This window comes from Pelodiscus sinensis, chromosome 26, assembly GCF_052426305.1.
Source record: "Pelodiscus sinensis isolate ZL-2025 chromosome 26, ASM5242630v1, whole genome shotgun sequence".
Lineage (NCBI taxonomy): Eukaryota > Metazoa > Chordata > Testudines > Trionychidae > Pelodiscus > Pelodiscus sinensis.
The window spans coordinates 15,845,165-15,872,107 of record NC_143077.1 but is presented as its reverse complement, the minus strand read 5'-3'; the positions used below and the strand labels follow the sequence as shown (position 1 = coordinate 15,872,107).

The window sequence follows — 26,943 nt, the reverse complement described above, 5'->3', positions numbered from 1 at the left end:
AATTCCCAGCTCCAGGAGTGAGACTAAGGAACAGCAATTCAGGATTCCTGGGGAGACTTCCCTGCCACTGACTTGGTTTGCTAACAAAGACGCTCTGTGCCTCAGTTTCCCTGCCTAACTCAAAGTGGAGTGGATTGTGAGCTACAGCTGCCAAACACTTTGGAACCCAAAGTCTTCAGAGGCTGATGACTTTGATGGGACACTCAGTCTCACCACCTTTGAAACATCAGGTCCCTGATGGACATAAGTGTTAAGTTCAAGGCCTCTGGTTTTGCAAATTTTGGCCAGGACTATCATCAGTTTGGGTGGGAACAATACCCATGAATGCCAGTCTAAAGCGTACGCCCCCCCCCCCCCCCCCACGCAAGCCTCAGCTTCATGGACTCTCCCAACGCTCTTAGGGTATGTCATAGAATCATAGAACCATAGAGCTGGAAGAGACCTCAGAAGGTCAGCAAGTCCAGCCCCCTGCTCTAGGCAGGACCAATTCCAACTAAATCAACCCAGCCAGGGCTTTGTCAAGTCGAGATTTAAACACCTCTAGGGATGGAGACTCCACTACTTTCCTAGGGAACCCATCCCAGTGCTTCCCCACCCTCCTAGTGAAATAGTTTTTCCTAATATCCAACCTAGACCTCTCCCACCGCAACTTGAGACCATTGCTCCTTGTTCTGCCATCCGTCACTACAGTGAACAGACTTTCTCTATCTTCTTTGGAACCTCCCTTCAGGAAGGTGAAGGCTGCTATCAAATCCCCCCTCACTCTTCGCTTCTGCAGACTAAACAGACCCAAGTCCCTCAGCCTCTCCTCATAAGTCAGATGCTCCAGCCCCCTAATCATTATGTCTACACTAGACCCCGAGTTCGAACTAGGGGGCTAGTGCAGACATACCCTTACAGACCACATACAAGCCATACATCTGTTTTCCACCCCCATGGCTGGCTTTGTCAAAGGCTACTCTCTCAGGGGCAGAGAAACCTCTGAGTGGCGCAGGGAGGTAAATCACTCCTGGACATTAATGGACTCGCAGTGGGAGCTGGATTTGTGCACACCCCACCAAAACTCATGGCAATCATTTATTAGTTTAATGGAACATAATAGCGAAAAGGGCAGCTGTTTATATTTGTGTCAGAGGAAAGTCCCCGATAAGCAGCAGTCGTTTATCTCCTCATTACTGGGAGGCCAATGAAATTATGGCTTTCATAAAAGCGGGGCGAAGCGCTTTTTCATCATTAGTGGCTGGTGACTGTTGTGGCTTAACAAGCTGCGGCTACAGCAACGCCTGGCAAGCGACACACGTGCCCTCTGCGCGCGGCCGGGATCCCCACACACCCTCCGCTGGCCGCGAGCTATTGGCTGCCTACGGGAGGCAATTGGAGTGGGGAGATTTGAATCCAGAACACAGCCAAGCACAGCACAGGACAATGTTACCTGCTGGCCGTGTGGCCGGGGCAAGGATCATGCCTGCAGCGCATGAGCACCCTGCTTCTGAGCTCGGCGCAGTGGGGCAGATGCCGGAAGTGCAGCTCTCGGGCACTGCCTCATGGGGGTGAAGATAAGGGACCAGTTAAAGGCAAGGGGAGGCCTCCTGGAGCTCGTGGGGTAGTTTCCTGTGGTCTGGGCACTTTCCTGCCCTGTTCCCTCACCCTAGACCTCCTGGTTAGCACTGCTGGTCTGGTCCTGGAAGCAGCCAAGTGCCTTCCATGTGCCAGGAAGGGAGCTGAGACCACTCAGCCCCTGGCAGCATGGGGCCTGTAGGAAGCAGCAGCATTCGTTGCGCCTTGCCTGCTGAGTGAGCAGCGGTTCCTGGTGTCCCACCAGGCAGGGTAGGCGAAGTACCCAGCTCTGGTTTGCGCATCCATAAATCCCTGGGGCAGACCCAGAGGCTAAAGCTCAGCCCCCCCCTAGAAGTCAACGACACAATGTTCTGGGCCTGGATTTCACTCCTCATTCCGCCCTGCGGGCGATGCCGAAAATGGCTTTTGGACGAGTTGCTGGCAGAAGGAAAAAGAGAAAATTAGCCCCAAGCACAGTAAAATGAGCAGGTTGGGGTGGGGGAGGGGCTTATTAAATAACCCAGATTCGTCTGTTAGCCACTGTGACTCCCTCATCTCTAAAACGCGATAAAAATGAGCCCAGCCTGGCTTCTAGCCTGAATCTTGCCAGCGTTATTCCTGGAGCCCAGCATGCCAGGGGCTTGCCTCTCCAGTGTCTAGCTGTGGGTATAAACACAGAGGCTGAATGCCTGTAATTTTATGGAAATCAAGCCCAGGGCAGGCAGGTGATTTGGGAATAACAGGAGTGAGCAGGATCTCACTAGAGCAGCTGCCCCAGGAAGCTGCATTTCACTTTTTCTTCCTTTGAGATGCAAATTTCTCAAAGCAGGTTCTGTTAAAGAAATGAACCAACCCCCCCCCCCCACCCCACACCCCTAGAATAGCACATGGCAGGAGGAAAGAAAGCCCAGTGACCCCAAGTGGTTGGGAGACGAAGGCTTACCCTGGACATCCAGATCCTGAGCCCAAATCTCTGGAGCAGGTAGTCCCAGGTTTGTGCCAGGCCCTGGTCCCACACCCATACGGCCCCCCACTCCACCTGTGCTCTGCCCACCATCTTCTCTCTCCAGTGAGAAATGGGCAGGGTCTCCTGGGGAAAAGGCTGCAAGGGCAGGGCCTCCGGTGGAGAGGTGGGGCAGGAGGTGGGAACCAGAGTTCAGGTGCCAGGGTCCACCCCTCAGAAGATGAAGCGGGAGTACCAAGATCGGGGTCCTTGTCTGCATCGGGACTGACCCAGAGGCCAGGTGGGAGGACAGCTCTGTCCACGGAAGGATGGGGCCTCGGGCAGAGCTCTGGCCGCAGTTCAAAAGGGCCCGTTCCCACCGCTGGCACAGCAATGGCAGCAGCAGCCCTGAATCGTGGGTCCCTTCGAAGCCCCGGGGCGATTGCCCCCTTGTCTGGGGGCCTGCTGGTTTGGCACAAGCTAGAGTGCGAGGCTCCTGAGCAGCCGCCATCAGCCCCGTCCGTGCCGTGAGGCAGAGCAATCCAGGCTGCCACAAGTTTGACCTAATTGACCGTTTTCTGCCTTTCTGGTGGTTCCTGAGGTAAAACGTCCGTTGTTCTTCTATTGTTTTCCTCGGCCTTGGCCTGGAGCGGCCGGAGCAGGGGGCTTACGCTGCCCTGGCTCAGACAGCAGCAGTAGGATGGGGGCTGCCGGCAGGATGGGACCAGCAGGGCATTTGCAGGCCAGGACTGAGGGGCATTGCTAGGGAAGGGGGTGCAGGGATTAAATGAGGTGATTGTCAGCGCTCACAGCCAAGGGGAGGACTGGGATTGCAGGAGGCTCCCTCAGGTTCAGCAATGAGCCGGTGGAACAGACTGAGCTGGGGAATTCCACTCGGCCTGGGTTGGGCCCCTCGAGCGGGATGGAGAAGGGGAGCCGCCCGACCTGCGCTCCTCTGCTGCCTTGTCTCCTTTTTTATGGGTCCAGGTGAATGTTCCTTCGCGGTTCTCCTCAGCGTCCTGACCAGGGCCGCGCGCGTCGACAGTGCCGAGTGAGCACTACGCATCGAGCTTTCGGTGCTCACTACTCTGCGCTCGATCAGTGGTGCGATCGCCTGCGATCTCCCACCGTAAATCCCCGCACTCGCTCTCGGGGAGCGTGGCTCACGTGGGTGACTGAATACGAATACACTCGCGCCGCGTCGGACAAAGTCAAAGCTTCAGCTGCCAAACCAGTTGCTTGTTTGGGCGTGTGCAGGCAGTGCTCTCGCGAATACTTTACTTCAGCATAGTCGCCTGATTATTTATTATCCGTACGTCTTTGTGGGCTACTGTTTCAGCTCCACATATAAGACTGTTATTAGGGGTTCCGCAAAATTCTTTCGAGTTTAAAAGGATTCTATGGCCAAATAAAATTGGGGAACACGGGTTTAACCAATTAACCACGATTCCGCAGAAGGGGGCAGCTCCAGGCTGGCAAGACCGGGCCTGCTCACCGTGCTATAGGCGGGGTGCTGCTCCCGTCTGGCCAGGCCCCCTGCATCGTGCTGTGACTGAACATGCCTGTCGCACCACAGCTGCTCTGGCCAGGCTGGGCTGAGCCCGTCACACTATGCCACGGGCAGGGCTGCTCAGGCCGGGCCAACCGGCTGCACCATGCTGCACGTGTCCCCACCAGTTAACTACTTACCCTGTAAGGAGCATGTTTACCGTGTAACTGGTTAGCCCTTCACGTCTCCAGCTGCAAGTGCTTTGGAGGACAGGATCATAATTCAAAATGGTCTGGACAAACTGGAGAAACGGTCTGGGGTAAACAGATCTAGAAAACATGAGCTATGAGGGAAGACTGAAGAACTGGGTCTTAATCTGGGAAAGAGAAGGCTGAGAGAGGACACGATAGCAGGTGTAAGGGTGTTACAAGGAGGAGGGGGAAATGCTTCTCTTTAACTGCTGATGATAGTTTCTGGCCGCCTGGCCAGGACTGGGGCTGGTGGCAGCGGGGCTGGGGCCAGCCTTTGGCAGTGGGGCTGGCATCTGATAATGGGCGGACCAGCTGGAGTTGGCGGTGGGGGGGGGGGCAGTGACCAGCATTGCAACCAGGATCAGCAGCCCAGTCGGGCCAGTCAGTGAGGCCAGCTGGGGCCGGAAGAGGAGCTGACGGCAGAGGGGTGGTGGGATGGAAGGATGGTGACAGAAGCCCTCCCCCGGTCCAGCACATTCCCTGGTTCAGGGCCAGTCAGGTCCCCAGGGTGCCGGAGCAGGGAGGTCCAACCAAAACGATGAGCATGGGAAAGGCCCGAATGAAACAGAAATGTTGCTGTTGAACCGACAATTGTGTTTTGTTGCCCAGCACCTGGGGAAATCATGCTCCTTCTGGAACGTGGCTCCGGGCCAGCAATGTAACAGCCTGAGTGGCAACATGCACAGTTACAGCCCTCAGTAAATACAGTCCTTGATTTTAATTTGCATTATTCTCCTTTTTATTATTTATTGTCCAAATGTAATTACTGCAGCCTTCACAAACCGTAATTAAAGCCAAAAAACAATCCCAACGACTCAATTATCATTTTTTCCTTGTGCTCCATTAAATGAAGCCTGAGCATTCACGGGAAGTGTTTAATATCGCAACCCATTAAACTGAAGGCGGCTTTGTAATAAATAAATCACGTCAGACAAAGCAAGCGCGTTCTTCCAGGGACGTTCATGTGCACAGCAGGGTTTTATGGGCCAGCAGAGAAATGCTTTAAAAGAATTTGTGTGTCACTGTCAATGCTGGCCACTCTATGTAGCAGGCCCGGAGGCAGGGGTGGGGAAGCCTAAGTTTCTATTGTAGATACGTCCAGGACTTTCCTGCCCATTCCCCACAATATCTGGGCACCTCAGTCCCCCGGCCTGTCCCAGCTAGGGAGGGTAGTGTGGTTAGGCCCCATGGAGCATGAGCACACAGGAGGGCTAAGGGCCAGCTCATTTTCAGTGGGTGTCAAGTCCCTAAATACCTTGCAGATCTGTGCTGACTGTCCGCAAGGTTGCACAGGACACACAATCGACCCCAGGTCTCCCCCAGCTGGCCTGTGGGTTACATTAGAATAGTGTCCAATGTGACCCCCCACAGCTGGGGAAACGCCTAAGACATCGACAGCTGAACTCTTGGAGCCGCCCAAGGAAAGCAGCTGCTCAGTACTAGGTAGAAGAAAACTGCTGCAGAGGCTTTTGGCCCAAGCCCTGTCGTCATAGGGAGTTAGGCGCCTAACTGGAGGTCCTCACACTGCTTGGCCTTCATAATCATGGATCATCAGCTGGGTGTTTGGTGCCTAAGTCCCACGGTGACTCTAAGCCCAGAGCCACAGACATTTAGGCTCTGAAATGTTCCCTCTTGTCTTTTCCATCCACGTGCAGAATAATTGTATGTGCATCAAGGCACGTGTGCTGTGCACCACCAGTAGAAACAAAAAGCCTAGCAGTGGGCATTCTGCTAATCAGCTGGGCAGCATCTGAAACTGCCCTGCACGGCTGCACAAGCTCCCCGCTCACAGGGGACCCTGCTCCTAGCTGCCTAATTTCGCAAGGACTGAGGAGCCCAAAGACCTTTGAGACTTGGGACCCTCCCCCTTGGTTTCCAAGTTTTCTTCCCTTCATGTTTAAAAATCTGCCTTAATCTTTTCAACATAGTTACTGAAGTCCAGGGGCCAGCGCCCCAGCTGGTGTAAATGGGCATCGTTCTACTGGACTTACTGTCCTTTGCCCTGCTGGCCCTATGGCCTGCCCACTGCCATGCCTTGGCAAACTCAAGCCATGAGGCTAGCCTGGTGAAATGACTGAGTGAAGCACGGATCTAAGCGCACCATTAGCGGCTAGTGCAGCCGCTGCTTCCTCTGCTGCCGTAAATCATTAGTAAGACCAAGCATGGAAATCTTCAGCCTGAGACACAAACGTTTCATGAGTTGATGAGCCGCGGAGCCTTCGTTATTGCTGGAGGAAGCTGCTTCATGTCCTACATCAGAGTCATCCTGATCTGTGCTTGCCACTCTACTGTCAAGGATGCGCTTCTGAGATGGCCCAGCCTGCCCCAAGCCTACCTTAGTATCCTGTGCAGGACCCCCATTATGCTAGGTGCTGTGAAACCAAACCTGGATCACAGCACCCTTAAGCCACAGCCTCGGAGAGAACTACACAAAGGCGTCACGACACCCACCCGAGGGCTAGTGAAAGAAACTCAGAGGCCATCACAAATTTAGAACATTTATTTATGCAACTGATTTTTTTCAAAATAAAAGAAAGCAAAATAAAACGAAAGTTAAAACCAGCCTGGAGTGTGTGGTGAGAGCCACGTTAGCATGGCTGCTCACTTGGTATCCCTCTCCCCAGTCCCTGTCAATGCACAAGGCCCTTCCCCGCTGTCCACTAAGCAAAGATCTTCCACCATTCACCTTTGTCAATGAAACAGGCCAACAGTCTGAGCTCACCGGGGACAAAAACAACGCAAATTTGGTATTTCTGGCTTTTTGTTTTTTATTTCATTTTAAATTTTTGTATTAAAAAGAAAAAAGCACCACTGTATTTGTAATACTGATAAACATTATCCATCTTAAGAACAGTATATATATATATTTATATATCTATATGGCTATGTACAGGATGGCCTTGCCTCATGTTGTACTTGTCTCGTTAGAAGTTGAAGGTTGGTTAGTTATAGCACTTTGATTTTTTTAAAGCTTGCCCTTCCAAAGAGTGGCACTAAAAATTTCAGAGACGGACAACAAAGAGAATATACAAAAAAACCCTTGCTTGTAAAACGTATATACAACTCAGCCACACTGCTTTACCTCTAGACTGAAAGGGGGTGCAGAATTTTTTTGCATGCCTTTCTGGTAGTATTTCATCTATGAGCACTGCAGAATGTCATCTGCCCTCAGCTCCAAAACATTGGGGGTGATGCACAAACAACCCAGAATGGAGGTACCAAGAAGGAACTTGAGGGAGAGGCAACTCACCCAACAAACATAACAAGTTTCCTAGTTCTGCAAGCCCACATACATTTTTGGTTCATGGAAATTCCTAATATTTACTTGTTTATTTCCAGAAAGGAAAGCCTCCCCATTTTAACCCTGTCTTCCCTTGGGTCCAAAATTCTTCTGCCCCTGGGTGGTGATAATCACAAGGACCAACCCTTACCTGTCTAGTCCTCCCATCGGATTTACAGAACACCTCTTACATGCAGCTCTGTTCTGCTTGGGCTTGGCCGCGAAGGAAGAACTAATTCAGTAACACGGGCTGCTACGGCTCACCCTCATCCTTCTCCAAGGCAGCCCCTCCGGCAGGCATTCCAGAGAGACATTAAATGTGTGAACAGGACTGAAGGCAAATCAAGCCAATGTTTTATTTCAATTCAGGCTTTTAATGCAGCTCCTGGGGGTTGCGCCTCCTCTCTGGGAGGCATCACTGGCAGGGGTAAAGCAAATGCTCAGCCATTAGGAAGCAGAAGTTAGTGCCAGGGTGGGAGGGTGGTTAGGAAAGATGGCGAGGCAGAGACGCTCCCTCCTAAGGGCCGTGCTATGAGCCTGGGCATTTGGAGTCCACCACGGTCGCGCTCCAGTTCGTTTTATTCCTTTCTCATTCGCTGGTTCGTTATTTAAGGAACCCCCAAGATCACAGCAGGCAGGCAGGGAAGGAGGATGTGGCTGTTGTAGCCCTTGGAGTGAGTGATCATTAGGACAGTGAAATCATCACAAACAGCCAGGTAATTGGGGTGACAACCCATCCCCCACCCCCAGGCAGCTCCTGAGCTGGGCAATGCCAGATCAACAAGGGGCCGTGCTGAGCATTGGTTTGTAGCATAGCCCAGCCTGCCCAGGGACCTCAGCACGGCTCCCCATGCAGCAACTGTCTGATGCATCCCCCATTGTGGGGTAAACCCTGGGGTGGTGACAGTGGGGCACAGACACGAAGGCTGTCTGCTCAATTCATTGGTTCTGTCAGGGATCCATGCAGATTCAGAATCAAAACCACAGCTGGGCAGGCGACCGACAGGGGTGCGCACTCGGATGCCTCCTCCCGCTGAGCATCCAACACACAGATGTTAAATAGCACAAGGGATGCGGCAAAGCCAGAATCACACTGTGATGAAAATGGGGCAGAGTCAAGATTGGTCCAGACTCTGGATCAAACACATCTCTGGTAACACCCTCAGTGGGCTTACCCTGCAGTCATTCTCCAGAGGGGGTCCCAGCTACACAACTCTTGAGATGGCATCTCATGCCTGCCCATTTTGCACCTCAATGGACATCAGTGTTACAAAACTTTCCCTGGGATTCAGTCTAAATTCCCTTTGCCTAATGTCAGCCCATTGCACTTAGTTTTACCTCCTAAGCCTGTGCAAGCAATTCCTCTTCTTCCCAGCTACCTGCCCATATTTGTCGGCTGGTCTCCTATGGAGCCACGGTCACCCTTTACCAGAGCTAGGCAGGTTTACTCCCTCACAGCTTTGCTCACAAGCCAGGCGCCTCCAGCCGCGAAATCAGTCGTGTTGTTCTTTGCACATCTTCCACTCTCTCCACCCCCTTCCAGCAAGGGCAAGATCTGTGCCCACCCGGCACTGCAAGGCGTGATGCTACCCAGTTTGCAGTAAGCAGGCCTCTGGTGAGAGGGTTTGGGCCACCCCACGGCCTCCAGAATACAAGAGCCATTCAGCAATTGCAGGGAGAAGCTCTTAAGTGTGGCCAGTGTCAAAATGCCCTGCCTTTGGCACACTGAAACTGGCTCCAATGCTGCAGTGGGCTTTGACCTGCTGTGGACTCTGTGCTGCCCAGACTTCCCCAGCAGGCGAGCGGACCGGCATGAGCAGCACGTGCTTGGAGGCAGCAAGTGTCCACTCAGCCCCACCAACCCCATTTTGCACCGGCGCCGAAGGGGCTTTCACCTCTTCAGAGCTGCAAGTCACGCAAGCTGGGCCCAGCCCAAGGAGAGACCGGCAGAGTTTTATCCACACCTGCCCTCTCCCCCTCTGCTCTGCTAGGGACAGGGTGGAGCACTAGGGCCGCCCGGGAAATGCTTCCCTCCGCCCCTCACATGATTGAGGAACAAGTTTTTGTCTTGGGCAAAATATTTTAACAGGTTTCCACAAACACCCAAACGGGCATTTTCTGCAAAAAATTCCATCTTGGTTGGAAAACAATGTCCCCCGTTTTCATCCAGTCCATGTGAACAATGCCAGCCCTCAGAGCACACCCTGCCCAGCGCAGCCTCCCTGGGTCTTGGCCACCCCCAGCCGCCAGTGAACTGAGCACGGTCCCAAAACGGGCCTGGAGCACTGGGATGTGGGTCAGGCTGCCAGAAGCTCTCAGCTAGACCTGGCAGGGGACTGCACTAGACGACCTCTCAAGGTCCCTTCCAGCCCTCTGCTTCCATGGTTGCATGGAGAATTGCTGGACTTTCCGGGCCAGATATTTAGCTTGTGAACCCACCTTGCTCCACGTTGCAATGCAGCCATGCCAATTTCTACCAGGCGAGGAGCTGGCTGCCAGTTCTGATTCTGCTCTGAACAGAGGCATGACAGAGAAGGTCCCCCAATGGCACTTCGCATGCTATATCTAGCAGGTGCATCCCGTACCATGGCAGTATCATGGGGCAGTAGCTGAGGATCGCTCTGGGCAGACTCTGCAGTAGCTTAGCTAGAGGGAAGTCATTGACAGCCTGGGCATAGCTATTGAATGGAGCAGATGGAGGAAGAGTTGGCTGCACACAGCACCATGCACCAGGTAAGGATTTGGCATCTGATCTCTTCCCCCACTCCATGCCTGCCCAGCTGCCCTAAGAATTAGACAACCCTCTGCCCCATCCATTGTTTCCTGCCTGGGTGGATTCTGCTCCGTTTGAGAGAGAGCTGCTCTGGTAACTGACTTGGGTGGATCTAAATTTACGGGGCTGTGACTGCAGGGAGGTGCCTCTGCATTTACAACAGCATCCCCAGGCAGAGTTTGGCCCCCAGCCTTCCAAAGGCAAGGCTCTAACTTACACCCACTGCACCTCTGTGGGCTCCCTCTGTGCTCGCCTGGCTCTAAGCTGAGGGTTGGCTTTGACCCTCCTGCTTGAAATATTTTGGCCTTTCTTCTGAGGCCCCCACTGCTTCCAGCCCAGCTCCATTCCCGTGCACCTGCTGGTGCTGGCCACATGGACCAGCCCACAGAAAAGGTTCCCTCCTGCTGGTCTCCTCTCAGCGAGGCAGCTGGCTCCAGGCGCCTGTGAAACAAGACACACGACGGTGTTTTTCTAGGTGACTTTGGGTGCCTACATTTTGGGGCACCCAGTCTGAGATCTCGAAGGAAACAGATTTCCAGCAAGGGCTGAGAATTTGCCCTCTGGAAATCAGGTACTGTTAATGTTGCTCATTGTGGGCACCCAAAAAGTTCCAGGCACCAAGAATCACTTAGTCATGCCAGAAAATCTTGGGGGGAATAGCTTAGGCTGGGTGTGAGCACCTGGACAGGAACAGCCTTTTTGTCCGTCCCATTTAATACAACCTGGATTCCCCCCATTCTCATGTGGGCCAAGGGGTCATATATCCTGTTGAGACACACACAGATAAAACACAGCTCTCGGGAAGCCAGGAAGCTGGCATCCACGAGCAAACATCTAACTTGTGATTAAAACTGAGACTGAAAATGACACAACTCGCTTTAGTGTCTTCATCCCAAGATGGCTCGTTTCTTCAGAGGGCAAAGCAGAAAAGCTTCTAGGCTCCTCAGAATTGCTGCTTGGACTTAAAATACAATTAACCCTCCCCCCCACCGAGTACTGCTCCCAAGGACTGATGTTTCCATAAATCCTTTGTAACCACCACTGAGAAATAGGCTTGAATTCCTCTTCCCCTTCTCAGGCTGCAAGTTGGATGTGCCCAAAGTTGTCCACGGGTGAAGCTCTTTTGCTCGTCCTTGTCTGTGAGTGCACGTACAGTCCAGGCCTTCAGGGAGGCATCGCTGGTAAGGGAATGAGGGCTGGCAACCAACCCGTGTGACGCTGCCCCATGCTGTGGGAGGAGGAGGGCAGATGGAGAGCAGTAGGATGAAGATCTAGCATGGCTAACATTTCCCCGTGTCCTGCCTTTCATCAGTGTATTTTTTGATTCTGTCCAGTATTGTTCCCCCCTTGCACCAGTAGTGCTAGCTCCAAGTCTGAATGCAAAATGCATGCTTGGCATGGACCCAAAACAAACATTTGCCTTCCATCTCCGGCACGGTGCTATCTTGTCTCCAGTGATTCCAGGTATTCCAGTGCTATGTCGTAGCAGAAATGATACTGTTCCTTTAAGGAGAGAAAGAGAGATCTGTGAGGAGCTGAACTACGGAGCTGCACCGCCTAAGCCATTTCACTGCCCAGGGAGTCTCACTGGCCCTAGAAGCCCAGGAGGGAGCAGAGCAGGGACCAGGCGTTGCAATTTCACAATTTTGAAATTTCTGTCGCTCCAAAATAGAAGGAAAACAAGACATTTCTAAACGCCCTACAAAATGAAAATCTGAAAAAAAAGTGTCAGGTCTAATGAAAGCCTGTGTTCCAATTCCGATGTCTCCCCGTTGGTTCTAATTGCACCGCATTCCATTGCATTCACTTCAGCATTAAATGAAAAGTCCCGGCAAATGGAAAATCAAAAGGTTCTACTTTGAATAGGTTTGACTACAATGGTCCAGCCCCACAGCAGCACCTTTTCCCCTTTCCTTTCCAAAGAACGTGCTTTATTGCCAACATTTTCCCACAAAACGTTCCGCGCGATAGCAATGGTATTTTCCAATGGACAGTGGCGCCTGCGGAACCTTCCAACCAGCTGGCTAGGACAATGCTGCGTGATCGTGAGCACCATCTACTGGTCCTATGCGCTGGGTGCTGCTTACCTGCAAAGCTGGGCTCACCTGTGAGCTGGGCTTACTAGTGCGCTGGGTGCTGCTTACCCGGAGAGCTCCAGGCAGGGCAGTTGGGGATCTCTGCTACCATCGCCGTCGGTGCTGCAGCTAGCCAGCTGCCTCCCTCTCTGTCTTGAAGGGGTTTCCGTCATATACGGGGTTTCCAATCTGGGCCAATGGCTTGCAGCAGCCGCATTATACAAATTGTTCCTGCATTTCCAGCATTACTCGGGGAAGCCGTCAGCCACACTGGGGGGGCAGCTCCAACACCCCTGCAAGGGCCTTGACCGCAAGGGGGTGGGGCAACAAGCACACCAAGGCCCTTGCCCTCAGTGGCACCTGGAGTGCAGTGCCCCCCCAGCCCGTAGAGCTGCCCGGTTCTCCCGTGGTGATTTAAAGGGCTTGGGGCTCCGGGCTCTGCCACTGCTGTAGTAGCAGCAGCACCCAGAGCCCCGGGCCTCGGGGCAATTGTCCCTCCCCCCCCCCCCCCGGTGAGCCTGGCATTGCTGAATGTTACCCATTCATTTAAACAAGAATGCATTTGACACTGGTAAAAGGGGCCTGGGTGACAGACCTGGGGCCTACGGTCCTGGCTTGTCCCGCCTGGGCAACGGCAGCACAAGCATCCTACAGAGCACCCAGCAATGCAGCTCAGCCCTGACGCAGAACATCTGCACCTAGGCAGGAAAGGGGAGTTCAGTCTCCATGGCTAAGTCACGTCTCAGCCTCCCCACTGAGACTGCCAACAAGGGAGCCCAGTCGTGCCGGTGGGGGGTTGCTATGGCCAGGTGCAGGGGTCTCTGGGAATAGGCTCAGAGCCCATCACTGCATGTAGAAAGCAGGGGCCTGCATGTGCCAACAGATCCGTCTGTACATGTATCGCACCAGGCTGGCAGCGTAAGGGCCTGATCCTGGAATGCTGACATCACAGGGATCTGACTATTCACATTCCTAACCAACTGCTTCTTACAACCTTCCTCTCATGGCAGCGGCTGAGCTGGCTGCACTAGGAGTGGAGCGGAGCCATTTCAGCTCCCTTGGGACAGGGACATGCGCCAGTCTGGGTTTACTGAGCGCAATTACAGTCCCCTCGTCTGCATATATTTTGTGGCTACAACTTATGTCCTGTGTGAAAATCTTCCCTGGCTTTAACTGCTGCCATACGCATTGATTTTTCCATATTTAGAAGATATACAGGATCTTATTTTCCCATTAGAGGAAGGACTAAAAATAATGGCTTCCTCTTAATGGCAGGATTAGTCTGTGCTTATTTATACAGGCCCTACAGTTCACTGAGATCTCTCTGCCATGGACGGCTTGCAATCTAAGGCCTTGTCTACCCTTTTCTACAGAGCAACGCTCCGGAGGCTGATCTTCTGATGTTCGATAGAGCTGGCCTAGTAAGGACCTGTTAAATCAAACGCGGAGGGCGCCCTGTCAACACCAGTACAGAAGGAGTAAGGGAAATCGACGGGAGCATTTTGTCATCCGCCTCCCGCTGTGGGGATGGTGCCAAAGTTTGAATCAAGATTCGCTAAATCCAGCTCCACAATTAACGTAGCTGGAGTTGTGGCTCTGACTTCCAGCTTATTCCCTGGTTTAGATGTGGCCTAAGAGCAAGATTGTGTGTGACTGCGCCATGCCAGGCACCAGCCCACAACAACAGAGCAGCTCTGGTATCTTTAATGGGATGAGCCCTTTCCTCACTAACAGAGCATGTGCCCATCCGCTTCTCTGGTTCCCCACCCCATTAGGGACTCAACTCTCAACTGGAGGGCGTCAGAGCCCGATACGGCAAGGAGATGACAGCTGTGACTGGAGGAGGGGGGACCCTGTCAGAGCAACGAGAATCCTGTTGGCAGCCATTCTCTTTGCAAACATTGAAGGGTGGGAAGGGAGAGGGGGATTCCATGTCCAGGAAATCTATGCTAGAGAGCTAAATGCTTCTGAAGCACCATCCTTCAGGAAGCTCTGCAGGACGCACCCGTGGGCGTTCGGAAAATCCCATAAGCTGCATGGAGTGGTGGGTGCCACGATGCTGGTCCAGGCGTGTGGGGGCACCAGGGGAAGGAAATCAAAGAGAGGAGGCAGCCGCGGCAGAGATTAAAAGCACAGAACGCTTTTGGATTAAGGAAAAGGATTGATTCCCTTTATAATAATAACCTCCCAGAAAGGCAGCCGGTGTATAGGGAGGGGGAAGGCAGATAGGTCAGATCCTGACTTCAGAGAGGCTACGCCCATTTACCTCAGCACCCAGTGGCTCCATTAGATTGAGTCTCCTGGAATAGACATTTCAGGTTCATTTAAGGCTGGGAAAAGATTGCGTTTTGATCCAAAATGCGGCTTTTCTTCTAATACCTTTGCAATTTAGCCCAATGGGTTTGACGATTGCATGCCTGCCACTGTGCCTTTTTATTAGTTCTTCTCCTCCCCCCACCTGGGTCCCCCTATTTAATTCTTAATGCAGAGCACATCCCTCCCAAAGCCATTTCGGTTTTAAAGCAAGGGATTTGATAATCCAGGCAAAGCAAACCTAGCAACTTGCTTTGAAAAAAATGCAAGAAACCACTCAGATTCCTTTCACAATGCAAGAAAACCCCAGGCACGATCTCTATGTATCTCTCCTCCTGGGCAGGTGTAGGGCATGGGCTTCTAGCCCCTGAAGGCCAGCTCCCATAGCTGCACCTCCACTGTCCCTTTGAATGCGCTCTGAGGTAACGCTCCATCTCTGTACCCCTACAGTAAGAACAACATTCACAGAGCTGAAGGCCAGAAAGGCCCATCAGAATGCCTAGTCTGACCTTGTGCATCTCACAGGCTATTCCATTTCACCCTGCTATCCTGGCATTGAGCCCAATCACTTGGGTTTGGCTAAAGCATCTTCCGGGCAGGCAGCGTGTCTTAATTTGCAGGCATCAAATGATGGCAAATCTACCACTTCCCTTGGGAGTGCGTGTCAGTGGTTGACCACCCTCACTGTTACAAAATAGTGCATTCCTTCCTTTATCGGGCTTCAGGTTCCACCCGTTAGTTCTTGTTCTGCGTCTCAGCTAGACTCCACTCACATGCTGTGTAATACTGGTATCTGCTCCCGGTGAAGGTCCTGATCTGCTGCAAAGTCCCCTCTCGATCCCTCTCTGATAGACTGAGCTCTTTACGTCTTGCAGGGTATGTGTACAGGGCTAAAGATGAATTAAGCTATGCTACTTCCGCTATGTCAATTGTCTATGCAGCAGGAAGTCGAAGGAAGAACACTCTTCCTTCCACTTCCCTTACTCCTCAGGAAATGAGGGTTACAGGAGTCAGAGTAAGAAGTCCTCCAGCTCAACATTATTTTGAAATAAAGGCTTGTAGTGTTGCTGCACACTGAGTTATTTCAGAGTAACGTCAGTTGCTCCGAAATAACACTGCTGTGAAGATGTACCCTCACTGCCAGGCATCTTTCCAGCCCTTTCGGCACTCCCCATTTCAAAATTTCTACATCCTTTTAAAAATGTGGCCACAAGAACTGTACATAGTGTTCCAGTATTGATCTCACCACTGCAACATACAGATGTAAAATGGCCACCTCTCTCCTCTACGGTCCAAGGACCACATCAGCCCTTTTCACCACAGCATTGCACTGAGATCTGATGGTGAGTTACTTGTGACTCCCTCGAACCTTTGCACAGTCACTGCTTTTCGGATACAGTCTCCCATTCTGTAGTAAGGCTGCTGTTCCTTGTTCCAGATGTCCAACTCAGGGATGTTAAATGTCCGTTAATTAAATAGTTGATTAACCTCATGAATTCTTATTGGTTAGTCGACTAGTCTATAGTCCCTAGGCAGCTCCTGTCCGGGAGTGAAGGGGTCTGAACTCCTGGACCCAGCACGAGCCGGAACAGAGCCGAGCTGCCTAATACACTTTAAATGTATGTCTATGTAAATGTAGGTCCAGGACCCAGTGCAAGCCAGGACTGAGCTGCTAAAGAATGCACTGGCAAGGGGTGGGTGGGAAATGCGTGTAGTCTATAGCATTAACCTATAAGCTTTTGCTTATCGGTTAATCAACCCCACTATTACATCCCTAGTCCGATTAGGCCTACTTTACCAATGAATTCAGACAGCTCTGCATAACTGCCTGCCCTCAGCTTTGTATCATGCTCTGCCAATATTTGCATTTTATCATTAGTGATTTCACATGGTCACTCACCACTGACGGCTACAGTGAGATGTCAGGGAGCTAGTTCTTACTCCATTTAACGTTTGCTTTACTGACTTAGGCTAGTGCTAATTTTTCAACCAGAATGTCACATGTTACTAAGTCGAATGCCACACAAGAATCTAAGTATATTACATGTATACAGTTACCTTCGTCAACCAAACTCGTCATTGCCTCAGAGAACATAAGCCCTATTTTCAATAAAACCCTGTTGGCTGGTATTAATTATATTCTTCTCTTCTCATTCTTTAGTAACCGAATCCCATATTAACCTTTGCATTGCTTTGCCTGGGACTGATGCCCAGCTAGCCGACTTATGGCTATCGGGGTCATTCCACTTGCCCTTTTCAAATATTTGCACATTGGCACTTTCCAGGCTTTTGGAGCCTCCCTTGTATTCCCAGGCTTATTAAAACTTAGCCGCAGAGATTTCCTCAGCCAACTCTTTTAAACTCTTTCTTTAAAAATGTTTATACCTAGCAGATGTCATTCAGTATCCTCCTTGGTTACCAATGGACTGGAAACCTTTCCTCTCTCAGACATCAATTTCCTATGCCAGAAGCACATCAACATGCATCTTTCCAAATACAGAACAGAAATATTTACTGAACACGTTTGCCTTTTTTGCATCACTATTAGCAGTTTATCACCTCCGGTAACGGGCCTAAACCGTTGTTAGAATTTCTGTTTTTCCTACACGTGAGTAATGAGGTCGGCTTTAGCGCGTGGTGTGTACGATGGGTTCAGGTCCTGGGAGACAGACAAGGCTGGGCAGCCAGAGGCAAACACAACCCCCCAGAGGCCCTGCTGTCGCGAGCAGGACGTGCGTGACTCTTTCCACTGAAGCGTAGAGGAGTCCCTCGTATCCCGCCCAGGAGATGCGTGGCAGAGAACTGAGCTCCAGAGACCTGTTCTGTGCGGTTCTGTCATGGGAGCAGGCCGGAGCGATGCACTCAGAGGATCAGCTCTGCTCTGGTGCGTCACCTCCAACACAGAGCCCTGCCAGACCCAGCAGGCTGAGCCCCAGGAACCTCCACTCTCTGTACTCCAGGAGGCTCCGAGTCTGGGGTGTGAATTAACCCACCAGCAGAGCCCATCTGGCTGCACATAGTGCCCACCTAGCAATGTCAGCACAGGCAGATGCCATGCGAACAGAGCCCCCCTCTGCACCCCAGCTTGGCCACAGGGCTTGGCAGGGAGCCTGAGACCAGAAAATACTCCACAGGGCTGCCCCTCCCCTCCTTAGCCAGGAACCCTACTGCTCCTAACCCCCCTGAACAGCGTGAATCACCTCCAGCGAACTAGCTACGAGCCTCCCTTGCTGCTCAGAGGAGGAGCCCAGCAACGACACTGTGAGGTCACTGCCTCAGCTGTGGCAGGCAACCAAGTCTCAGGCCTCAAGTGGCTAGAAGCAGAAGGGAGGTACCATCCCGAAGGATCCCACCTCCTCGCTGGCCTGGTGCTTGTCTCTCCTGACTCCCCAGACTGACTGGATCCCGACACGCCTGGGCCGCACAGCAGGATGTTGACACCACGGTGGGCATGGGAGCCGGGCTAGCAGGAAGCAGGGGGAGGGAATGTTCAGTACTTACCAAGTTCTCCACCATATTTGGCTTGTAGTTGCGAAGGGTCTTTGCAGCATAGAAAACATCCACCATGTTGTGACACTTGATCATCTCCAGGATCATGGTAGAGGCACAGAAAGTACCGCTCCGACCACCCCCGTTCCTACAGAGACATGCACGGAGTCAGCCAATGGCGAGCCAGTGCGCAAGGATACCTGACGGAGCAATGCCACGTGCAGCCTGAATGGCCCTTTTCCCTGGTGTCCCCTGGGAGTTGCTAGGGTGTGGCAGACCGTGAGGAACTGAGCCCCCAAGAGCCCCGCCACAAAGGGAGCTAGGGAACGGGGCATGGAGGCAAATGGCAGTGCTCTCAACGGGGGGCCTGGACAAGGGGCTTGATACTCAGATCTCAATGGCAGCTGCCAGCCCCCCACCTTTGAAAATCAGGCCCATTCCACTGAGGTGACTAGCTGCTGGGACTCACATGCATCAGCGTTTGCTGCCGTGGGAGAGGGCAGACATCTTCCCATGCCCAGGCAAGAAAGAGGAGCTGCTGCTGTCAGAGGGAGGGGTCGGCGAAGCAAGTTAGGGAACAGGGGGGCTGATGAGAGAGCCACATGTCGCCAGGGCCAGCTGGACATCCCAGAACTCCCAAAGATGGCGGCTGAGCTACTGACCCAAACCTGCAACTTCTCATTCAAATCCCACCTGTCCCAGAGGGCTGGGGGGTAGCCGGGTTGGAGCTACGTCAACAAAAGGCATGAAGAGTGGTCCTGCAAGTCCAGAGGCATGAACCTTCCTTCGGGGCTACTGAACATGTTTCCAAGTCACCACAAGGTCAGGCCCCTCGCCGTCTTTCATGTCTGAATCCTCAAGGCACCCCCTGGGAGGCAGATGGGGCTCTTACCCTAGGGTACAAATGGGAACCTGAGGCACAGAGACTAAGGGTGTGTCTAAACTACAGGGTTTTTTCGAAAAAACTTCCCCTGTGTTTAGACTGCTGCCGCGTTCTTTGGAAAGTAAATCGAAAGAGGCTCGCAGTCTAGATGTAGCCTAAGTGACTCTCTCAAGCAGGGAGATGAACTCAGGATAGTACCAGAACCATGGACCATCCTCCTGCTCGCCCTGCTGGGGGCTGTCAAGGATGCCAAGCAGCCCTGGGTGGAAAGTGAAATATCATGGACCAGAACCTGACAGAAGACAAGAGCTAGGAACCAACAGTCAGTTCCCCGGGGGCTGTGCTAGGAGACTCTTTGGGAACTCCCTGTGCCGTCTCTGGCATATTGGAACAACTTCCAGAGTGGTTTCCACCAGGAGCTGCTCACACTGCGCGTCTTCCGGATGGGCCAGCCCCCTAGAACGCATTCAACGATGGTCTGGGATTTCCCTCTGCCATGCTGGGCCAGAATGAACCCGTCACAAAGCCAAGCTGTGACATGGCACTGTCCCCCTCTGATATTCAGTCTCCAAACTCCCTAAACCAAGATGGTTCACATGTGAGGGGACGATGGTTCCCAGGCTGTGGCTCCCTACACCCAGGCTTGTCAGAGGAGCTGCAGCAAGGGAAGCTGGTCTTGAAGATCCTTGGGCTCAGAGTGGTGGGTCCAATTCTTGGCTCTACCACAAACTTCTTGTGTAAAGGGGCATCTTGCTTTCTCTCTGCATGGCTCAGCTCCCCCTCTGTAAAATGCGGCAGACGATCCCTCCTCCTTTATCGGTGTTATTTGGCGTAGCAGCTGCCCTGAGAGCTACATGCATCACTCACATCCCAATCGCCATTGGATTCACCCTTCCTGCACCTGTGAATGAATCAGCCTTGCCAGACACACCGGCATCCGATTTATGAGCCTCTACACCCTCCTCCTCACCTTGGCCCCTCTCTTACCTCCTAGTACTCATCTCAGAGCTCCAAGGGAACAGGGAACTGGGTTTTACAAAGGATGCTCTAAAATTATCCTTAGGCTAATGAAGATGGACGAGGTTGTAATTAACTTTTGATTAAAAGCTCGCCTGCTGCCTCTGTTGATTTGAAAACTCATTAAGCCCTCTGTGTGTGTGCACACGCCTGTGTGCCTGTGGGTGGATGGGGAACCTTGTAGAGCATGGATGGTGGTTTGAGAGGCCTTGTAGAGCGTGACCTAGGTAACTAGACCTGCTGGAGAGCACATCCCCGCAATCACTCAGCCCTTGCCTCCATCCACTTCTCACAGGGTCCTGCACATCACTCGGGTGGCTGCTCAGTCCCACAACAACGTGAGCAGCTTAGCAGGCTGGGGTGACTCCACTGGTCACAGCGCACTGACACCGATTCCCACCAGCAGAGCTCCTGGCCTAGTGAGGGCTGAGCTTTAAATACCTCAGAACTTGGGAGTTATCAGAGGAAATCCAAGATGGCAGATGCCCAGAGCTGTATCAACGGGCTTGTTGAGAATAGAGACTTCATGCCCAGGCAGCCCTTAGCAGCATCCAGGGCAGGTGGACTGGTGGGGGCTGCTGCCCTCCAGCCCTTTGTGTGCATGAGTTGGTGAGGACCCTTGGCCAGGTGAACAGAATGCTGTTCTCCGAGGCCTACTCACAAGCAGTGCACGACTGTCCTCCCATCGCCACTCTCCTCTTGCCACTTCTCCACTTGGGCCAGCAGGTGCAGGAACGATTTCTTGGAGTCCGGCGTGTCTCTGTATGCCGACCATCTCAGGTACTGGAAATGCCGGACCATCAGGTGCCCTTCCTGCAACTGGAAGACAAACGTCAGTGTGTAAGTATGGCTGCTCTCCCAGGCCTCCTGCTGCAGGGTGTGGTTGGGGAAAGGGCCAGCATGGGTCATGGTAATCCACACTCACCCCCAGAATCCCACGCTACTGACTCACCTTCTCAGCACATCTGCTAGTGCATCTCACCTTGCTTCGCCCTGCCCTGGCCATGCCAGTCACCAACCCCCAACACACACAAAGCTCTGATAGTGCCCTTCAGCCTAACTTGTACCGGCCCCTGCTACCCCTGCCTGGCTCCCCGCAATGCCAATGCACCTCAAGCTAACCTGTACCAGCCCCTGCTGTCCCTGCCTGGCTCCCCGCAATGCCAATGCACCTCAACCTAACCTGTACTGGCCCCTGCTACCCCTGCCTGGCTCCCCGCAATGCCAATGCACCTAAACCTAACCTGTACTGGCCCCTGCTACCCCTGCCTGGCTCCCCGCAATGCCAGTGCACCTCAACCTAACCTGTACCGGACCCTGCTACCCCTGCCTGGCTCCCCGCAATGCCAATGCACCTCAACCTAACCTGTACTGGCCCCTGCTACCCCTGCCTGGCTCCCCCCAATGCCAATGCACCTCAACCTAACCTGTACTGGCCCCTGCTACCCCTGCCTGGCTCCCCGCAATGCCAATGCACCTCAACCTAACCTGTACCAGCCCCTGCTGCCCCTGCCTGGCTCCCCCCAATGCCAATGCACCTCAAGCTAACCTGTACCAGCCCCTGCTGCCCCTGCCTGGCTCCCCCCAATGCCAATGCACCTCAACCTAACCTGTACTGGCCCCTGCTACTCCTGCCTGGCTCCCCCCAATGCCAATGCACCTCAACCTAACCTGTACCAGCCCCTGCTGCCCCTGCCTGGCTCCCCGCAACACCAATGCATCTCAACCTAACCTGTAACCCTGCCGCTAGTCCCATCCTGGACTCCTCACATAATGCACCTCAGTTCTGCCCTGCAGCCACCCCTCCCAGTGTATTCTGGGTCCCACGTAGGCTGGGCGCAATAGATGAACCTGCGAGTATTCAGCTGACAGCACCTCCTTTATCCATGCTGCAATCTGCAAAGCTCTTGAAACAGAGCCATCTGGCCAGGAGGTGGAGAATGGTAAAAATGCTCTTTAATACCCTAGTAATCTAGTTAGCTTTGCACCCTAATGCAGTTAGCCGGCTGCGGGAGAAGAAGGATTTACAGGCACGAAGCTAAGTAAGCCTAGGCTTTAGTCAGATGGATGTGGGGCTCAGTTCTCACTTGGAAGATGAAAACACTCTGGGAATGCACATGGGCCCAACAGTCAACGTGCAATGCCGTTTTCAGTGACAAGAGTGTGGGGTGTAGAAGGAAGGAAGGGTGTGTCTACACTTGCCCCCTGCTTCGAAGTAGGGAGGCAAATGAAGCATACCGAAGTTGCAAATCAAGCCCGGGATTTAAATATCTTGCGCTTGATTTGCATGTTCCTGGCCCGTCGCCATTTTAGAAATTCACAGCCCGGAGTAACTGCCCGCGTCTACATGCGGCAGTGAAACGGGAGTCCGTTTTAAAGCCCCTAATTCGAATTAGCTGGTAAACCTCATTGCAGGAGGTGTGTATATAACACTGTGTAAGTGTGTAAGGTTTGTACCATCCGGAGCAGCACACACAACTACACCGTCCCAGAGCACACTGCCATGTACATTCTCTCGCCCGCCACGTTGCAGCACCTGCCAATCACCCCGACATACACAGCCACAGGTGCTGCACACACCGATTGGATTCTCCAGCGCAATTGCTTTCTCTTTAAAGCAGCCCACGCAGGACGGCAGGATTCTGGGGTTTCAAACGGCTGCATCTAGTGCACGATAAAACTTTCTAAGCCCAGGAAGAGGAGGCGATTCAATAGGCCCTTCCTGCTATCCTGGCTGCTCATTTCACCAGGGCTGCTTGTAGGTTCTCCCATGCCATTTTGCTTTCCCCAGTGGTCAATTTCCACTGCTGAGAAGGTGGTGCCAGCAGTTACTGTGGAAGTCAGGTGCCAGGCAGTTGCTGGTGGGGAGTGGCGTATTATACCCATTACAGATCGCTGCCAGGGCGATGGCAAAGGAACGTGCCTGCAGCTGGGGGGCAATCCATGTGCTGAGCCAGTTCTGCAGGACAGCAAGTGGAGAAATCAAAATGCAACAGTCACATGGGTCCAGCAGGCAGGCTTGGCTCTGCCCCTAACGTTAGAGGCTAATGAGGCTGGGCTTCCTCCCAAACCATGGTTAAATGCTGGCGACAGGCAGACTTCTAAAGGCTTCCATTCGGACTGGCTCCGGAAAGCTGAGATGCTTTTCTGAAACATATCCAGACTTCCTGGGTCTGAGAGTTAGGGCAGGCATCTGGCCAGGACAGGTCTCCTCACGGGATCTCTGCCTTTCCACTTCCAGGAGGAATCCAGAGATGCAAAGGGTCGGATTGAAAAATAACGAGGAGGGGGAGAGAAAAGAGCAAACCTTTTCCGATGGCAAAAATAAAAAGGGTTAGAATTCACCTGCGGTGTGGTCAAAGGCCTTGATCAGTTCTCGCAGGAACCGCCAGACCAGATCAATCGGAAAGCCATTTAATGCTCTTGCCTGTCTCCAGCCATGGCCCATACTAGACGAATTAGAGGAAAGTGCAAGGGTTCCACGTAGTGAGCAATTATTCCACATGGGGGAAGGCTCTTCTTAAATCCCAGGAGTTCACCCATCACAAATACTGTTGCAGCCATGTAAATCCAGCTCGATACAGGCCTAGGATACCAACAGCCGGCTCCTGTCTAGTGCTTCAGCAGCCGATCTTATGGCACTTCACAAAGGAGGGCTCAGCATTATCCACCCCCTTTTGCAGAATGAGGCACAGGGCTGGGCTGTGACTTACCTGAAGTACCTAGTGGGGCTGTGGATGGAGCTCGGATCTCACGAGTCCCACTCTATCCTCTAAGCAACAATCCCCCTCGGGAGCAGCTATTGGGTCTTCTGCCTGCAACCGTCTGAGCCATGTGTCCACCCATCCACACACTGACCTCTCCTGTGCATCTGTGGTGCTGGGCCCATGCCACCAGCTCTGCCATGTCTAGCCCGGACGGGTTCTGAGCCTTGCTGGGGTAAGCCCCCTTCCTTGGTACCCGCCCCCAATGCCGCATGCAGCCAACCCAAGGAGCAAAGCACCTGCAGTGAAAAACTCCCTCCCCGGTCCTGAACCCAACGGAGAGCCAGGGCCAGTCAACAGTCCTTCCACATTCTGAATCCACACTGCCAGGGAGGGATGGCAAAGAGCCCGGCACTTCTCCTGGGATCATATCCCACCTGTCAGCTGCTCAGTCCTGTGACCTCACACAGGGCCCAAGGGCTAGCGCTGTGGGAACCGTTCTTTGGTCTGAAGACGGAGTCCTGTCCCTTCCTTGAGACCTGCTCTCATGGTTAGAGAAGCCAGTCTCCTCTCAGCAGTGAGGTCCTGTCCCTCCACCTGTTCCATCCATCGCCCTGGGGGTCACTGCATTTCCCTTTGCAGCTCTGGCCGAGCTGCACTGGGAAAGTGACAGAGGTAGGTTAAAGGCCCTGTAGTCTTTTTCTGAGCCTAGCAGAAAAGCCATTCAGCCAATTCCATTGTAGCAAGGAGGATCATTCTGGGGCCCATGATATGGCAGAAACTGACCAGCAGCTGGGGCCAGAAATGCCTCACCCTAATGCATAAAAACGGGTCTGAGTCCAGATGCAAACTGGTGAGGGTTATTCCTAAGGGCAGCATTTCTGGGGCTACATCTAGACTGCAATATTCTGTTGACAGAGGGATGCAAATCAAGCACGTTGAAATTGCTAATGAAGCAGGGATTTAAATATCCCGCGCTTCATTAGCATAAACATGGCCACCGCTTTTTTTCAACATGGAGCTTTTTAAAAAAAACCCAGCAGTCTAGACACGGATCTGTCGAAAATAAACCCTTTTTTGACAGATCCTGTATTTCTCCAAATGAGGTTTACGGGATCTGTCGAAAAAGGGTTTATTTTCGACAGATCCGTGTCTAGACTGCCTTTTTTTTTTCAAAAGCTCCGTTTCAAAAAAAGTGGTGGCCATGTTTATGCTAATGAAGCGCGGGATATTTAAATCCCTGCTTCATTAGCAATTTCGACGTGCTTAATCTACATCTCTGTCGACAGAGAGGTGTAGTCTAGACACACCCTGGGGCTAGATGTGCGCCTGGCACCCAGATTTGCCTTCTCCTCCTCTGTTCTGTGCTCTTGAAAACATAGTGAATGCCCTCACCCAGCCGGTAAGCCTGGCTTGGCTCCAGCACCCAGCCAGTACTGTCTCTGAACCTACCGGAGTCCTGTCTCCTGCTGCAGGGTACAGCCTGCAGCTCCGGGCTGAAGGACCGTTTTGAAATGGTGACTCTCTAGATAAGCTCATCCCCCCCGTTTCCCCTAATACACACACTATGGATGCCCCCTCCTCCTCACCCGTGTGATGTTCTGCACCCGGAAGAGGCGAGCAACGAGGTCCTCGTCCGCTGATCGGGAAACATACTCCACTTCTATGGGCCCGTACTGCTGGAGCCCTGGCTCGGGCCAGTATTGTAAACAAGGCTGCAGAGAGGAGAGAAACAACAGTGTGTGTGACAGGCACCCGTGTGCGGCAGAGGGCACCATGCGGGGCTGAGGCACCGGGGCGCTGCACAGGGACAGGGGTTCTGGCATGTGACATGGGGGAGCACAATGCAGGGTTCCCAGGCAGGAAGGCAGGCCCCCAGGCGGGGATACGGCACCAGGCACACGAGACAGGCCCCTGCGAGTGCAGCCGAACAAACATTGCCCATGCGATCCCAGCACATTGCAGGATGGAGCTGCCCTTTCAGACCCGCCCTCAGTTACACCCAGCCAAGTAGAAGCCTGTGAGAAGTCCCCTGGATGGGATCGCCCAGTGCTGGCAGCTGTTTAGCCCTGCACCTGGTCTCACCCCAGCGGGGAGGGAAGCTGAGCCTGCTGACTACCAGCCGCACTGAAAGTACAGGCAGGAGATGGGAGAGCTGGGCCCTGAGCGATGGCCGAGCAGCACGTGGGCTTTGACTCCAGGCACCTGGGATGCTGCAATCCCAGGGTGTTACTGCCACTCACGCAGACACTGAGCTGGCTTTGCGCTGAACAGCTCAGGTCCGGAGCAGTGAGGTGTCAGTGTGCGCTGCCGGCAGCCTGAGTGTGCCGTGGGCCACCAGCCTGCACCGCTGCAGCTTCCCGGTTGTTCCTGGAACTCACAAGCTCTAGGCTGGCCCAGGGTCTACACACGCTGCAGCTACACCTCTGACCGCAGTGCAGGTGCCCATTAAAACCCTCCCCTCCCCTCGGCTACCCCTCATTTCTGCCCCTCCTCCCAGCACAGGGAAAAGCAGATTCCAGCTCAGAAACCCCCACCATGGCCAGGCAGGGCAGATGTTCCAGGGGGACTGGCTGCTAGCAAGGCAGCCCGGCCTGTTCTCTCACGCCCAGGAGCACACTTGATGTATTGCTCACTTCAAGGATCGTGGATCCCATTGTTTTCACTGCACGCCAGCCAGGGAGCCAGCATCAATACAAAATATATGATGTTTGTCATTGCACTTCAACAGAACATTTAGCATTTCAGGCCATCCGAGGGCCTGGGCCTAGCTGCATGGCAAATGTGTTTGAGAAATAATTGGTTATTAATAGGGGCTATCAATCTCCCTGATCTCTAAGCCTTCTAGACACAGAGCTATAATTTGGATATTAAAACTTCCTCCAGCAAGGCATAGTTCAAGCGAGGGATTTACCCTCTAAGTCACCTCTCAAAGCTGCCTGCTGTAAAGACTGATTTATTGACTGTTGGTCTTAAACTGGGAAACGTATAAAAGCCGGTTCAGTATTGTCACATGGACACACTGAAGAACCGTCATCCCGGGAGAGGGCAGCGGGTGTAAGGAAGGAATACAGCAGGTATTCGCACTGTAACCCGCACACTGGACTCTGAGCTGACCCTGGCTCCAAGGGGGACAGTATGGGAGCGCTGCTGGCAGCGCGGGGTGAGG

The 26,943-nt window shown here is 53.0% G+C and overlaps 1 protein-coding gene across 3 annotated transcripts in view; it reads right to left on the bottom strand.

Annotated features, from left to right (window-relative positions):
* Positions 1-6,725: 6,725 nt before the first annotated feature.
* PTPRU (protein tyrosine phosphatase receptor type U) overlaps positions 6,726-26,943 on the bottom strand; it is a 270,209-nt gene continuing 249,991 nt past the window's right edge. For all 3 annotated transcript variants that reach the window (XM_006112017.5, XM_006112018.5, XM_089773413.1), the window contains 4 exons: positions 25,364-25,489; positions 20,732-20,889; positions 18,183-18,318; positions 6,726-11,796 (listed from right to left, as the gene is read on the bottom strand). In XM_006112017.5, the coding sequence (XP_006112079.2) occupies positions 11,734-11,796; positions 18,183-18,318; positions 20,732-20,889; positions 25,364-25,489 (483 nt within the window). In that variant the 3' untranslated portion in view covers positions 6,726-11,733. The remainder of the gene's footprint in view (positions 11,797-18,182; positions 18,319-20,731; positions 20,890-25,363; positions 25,490-26,943) is intronic.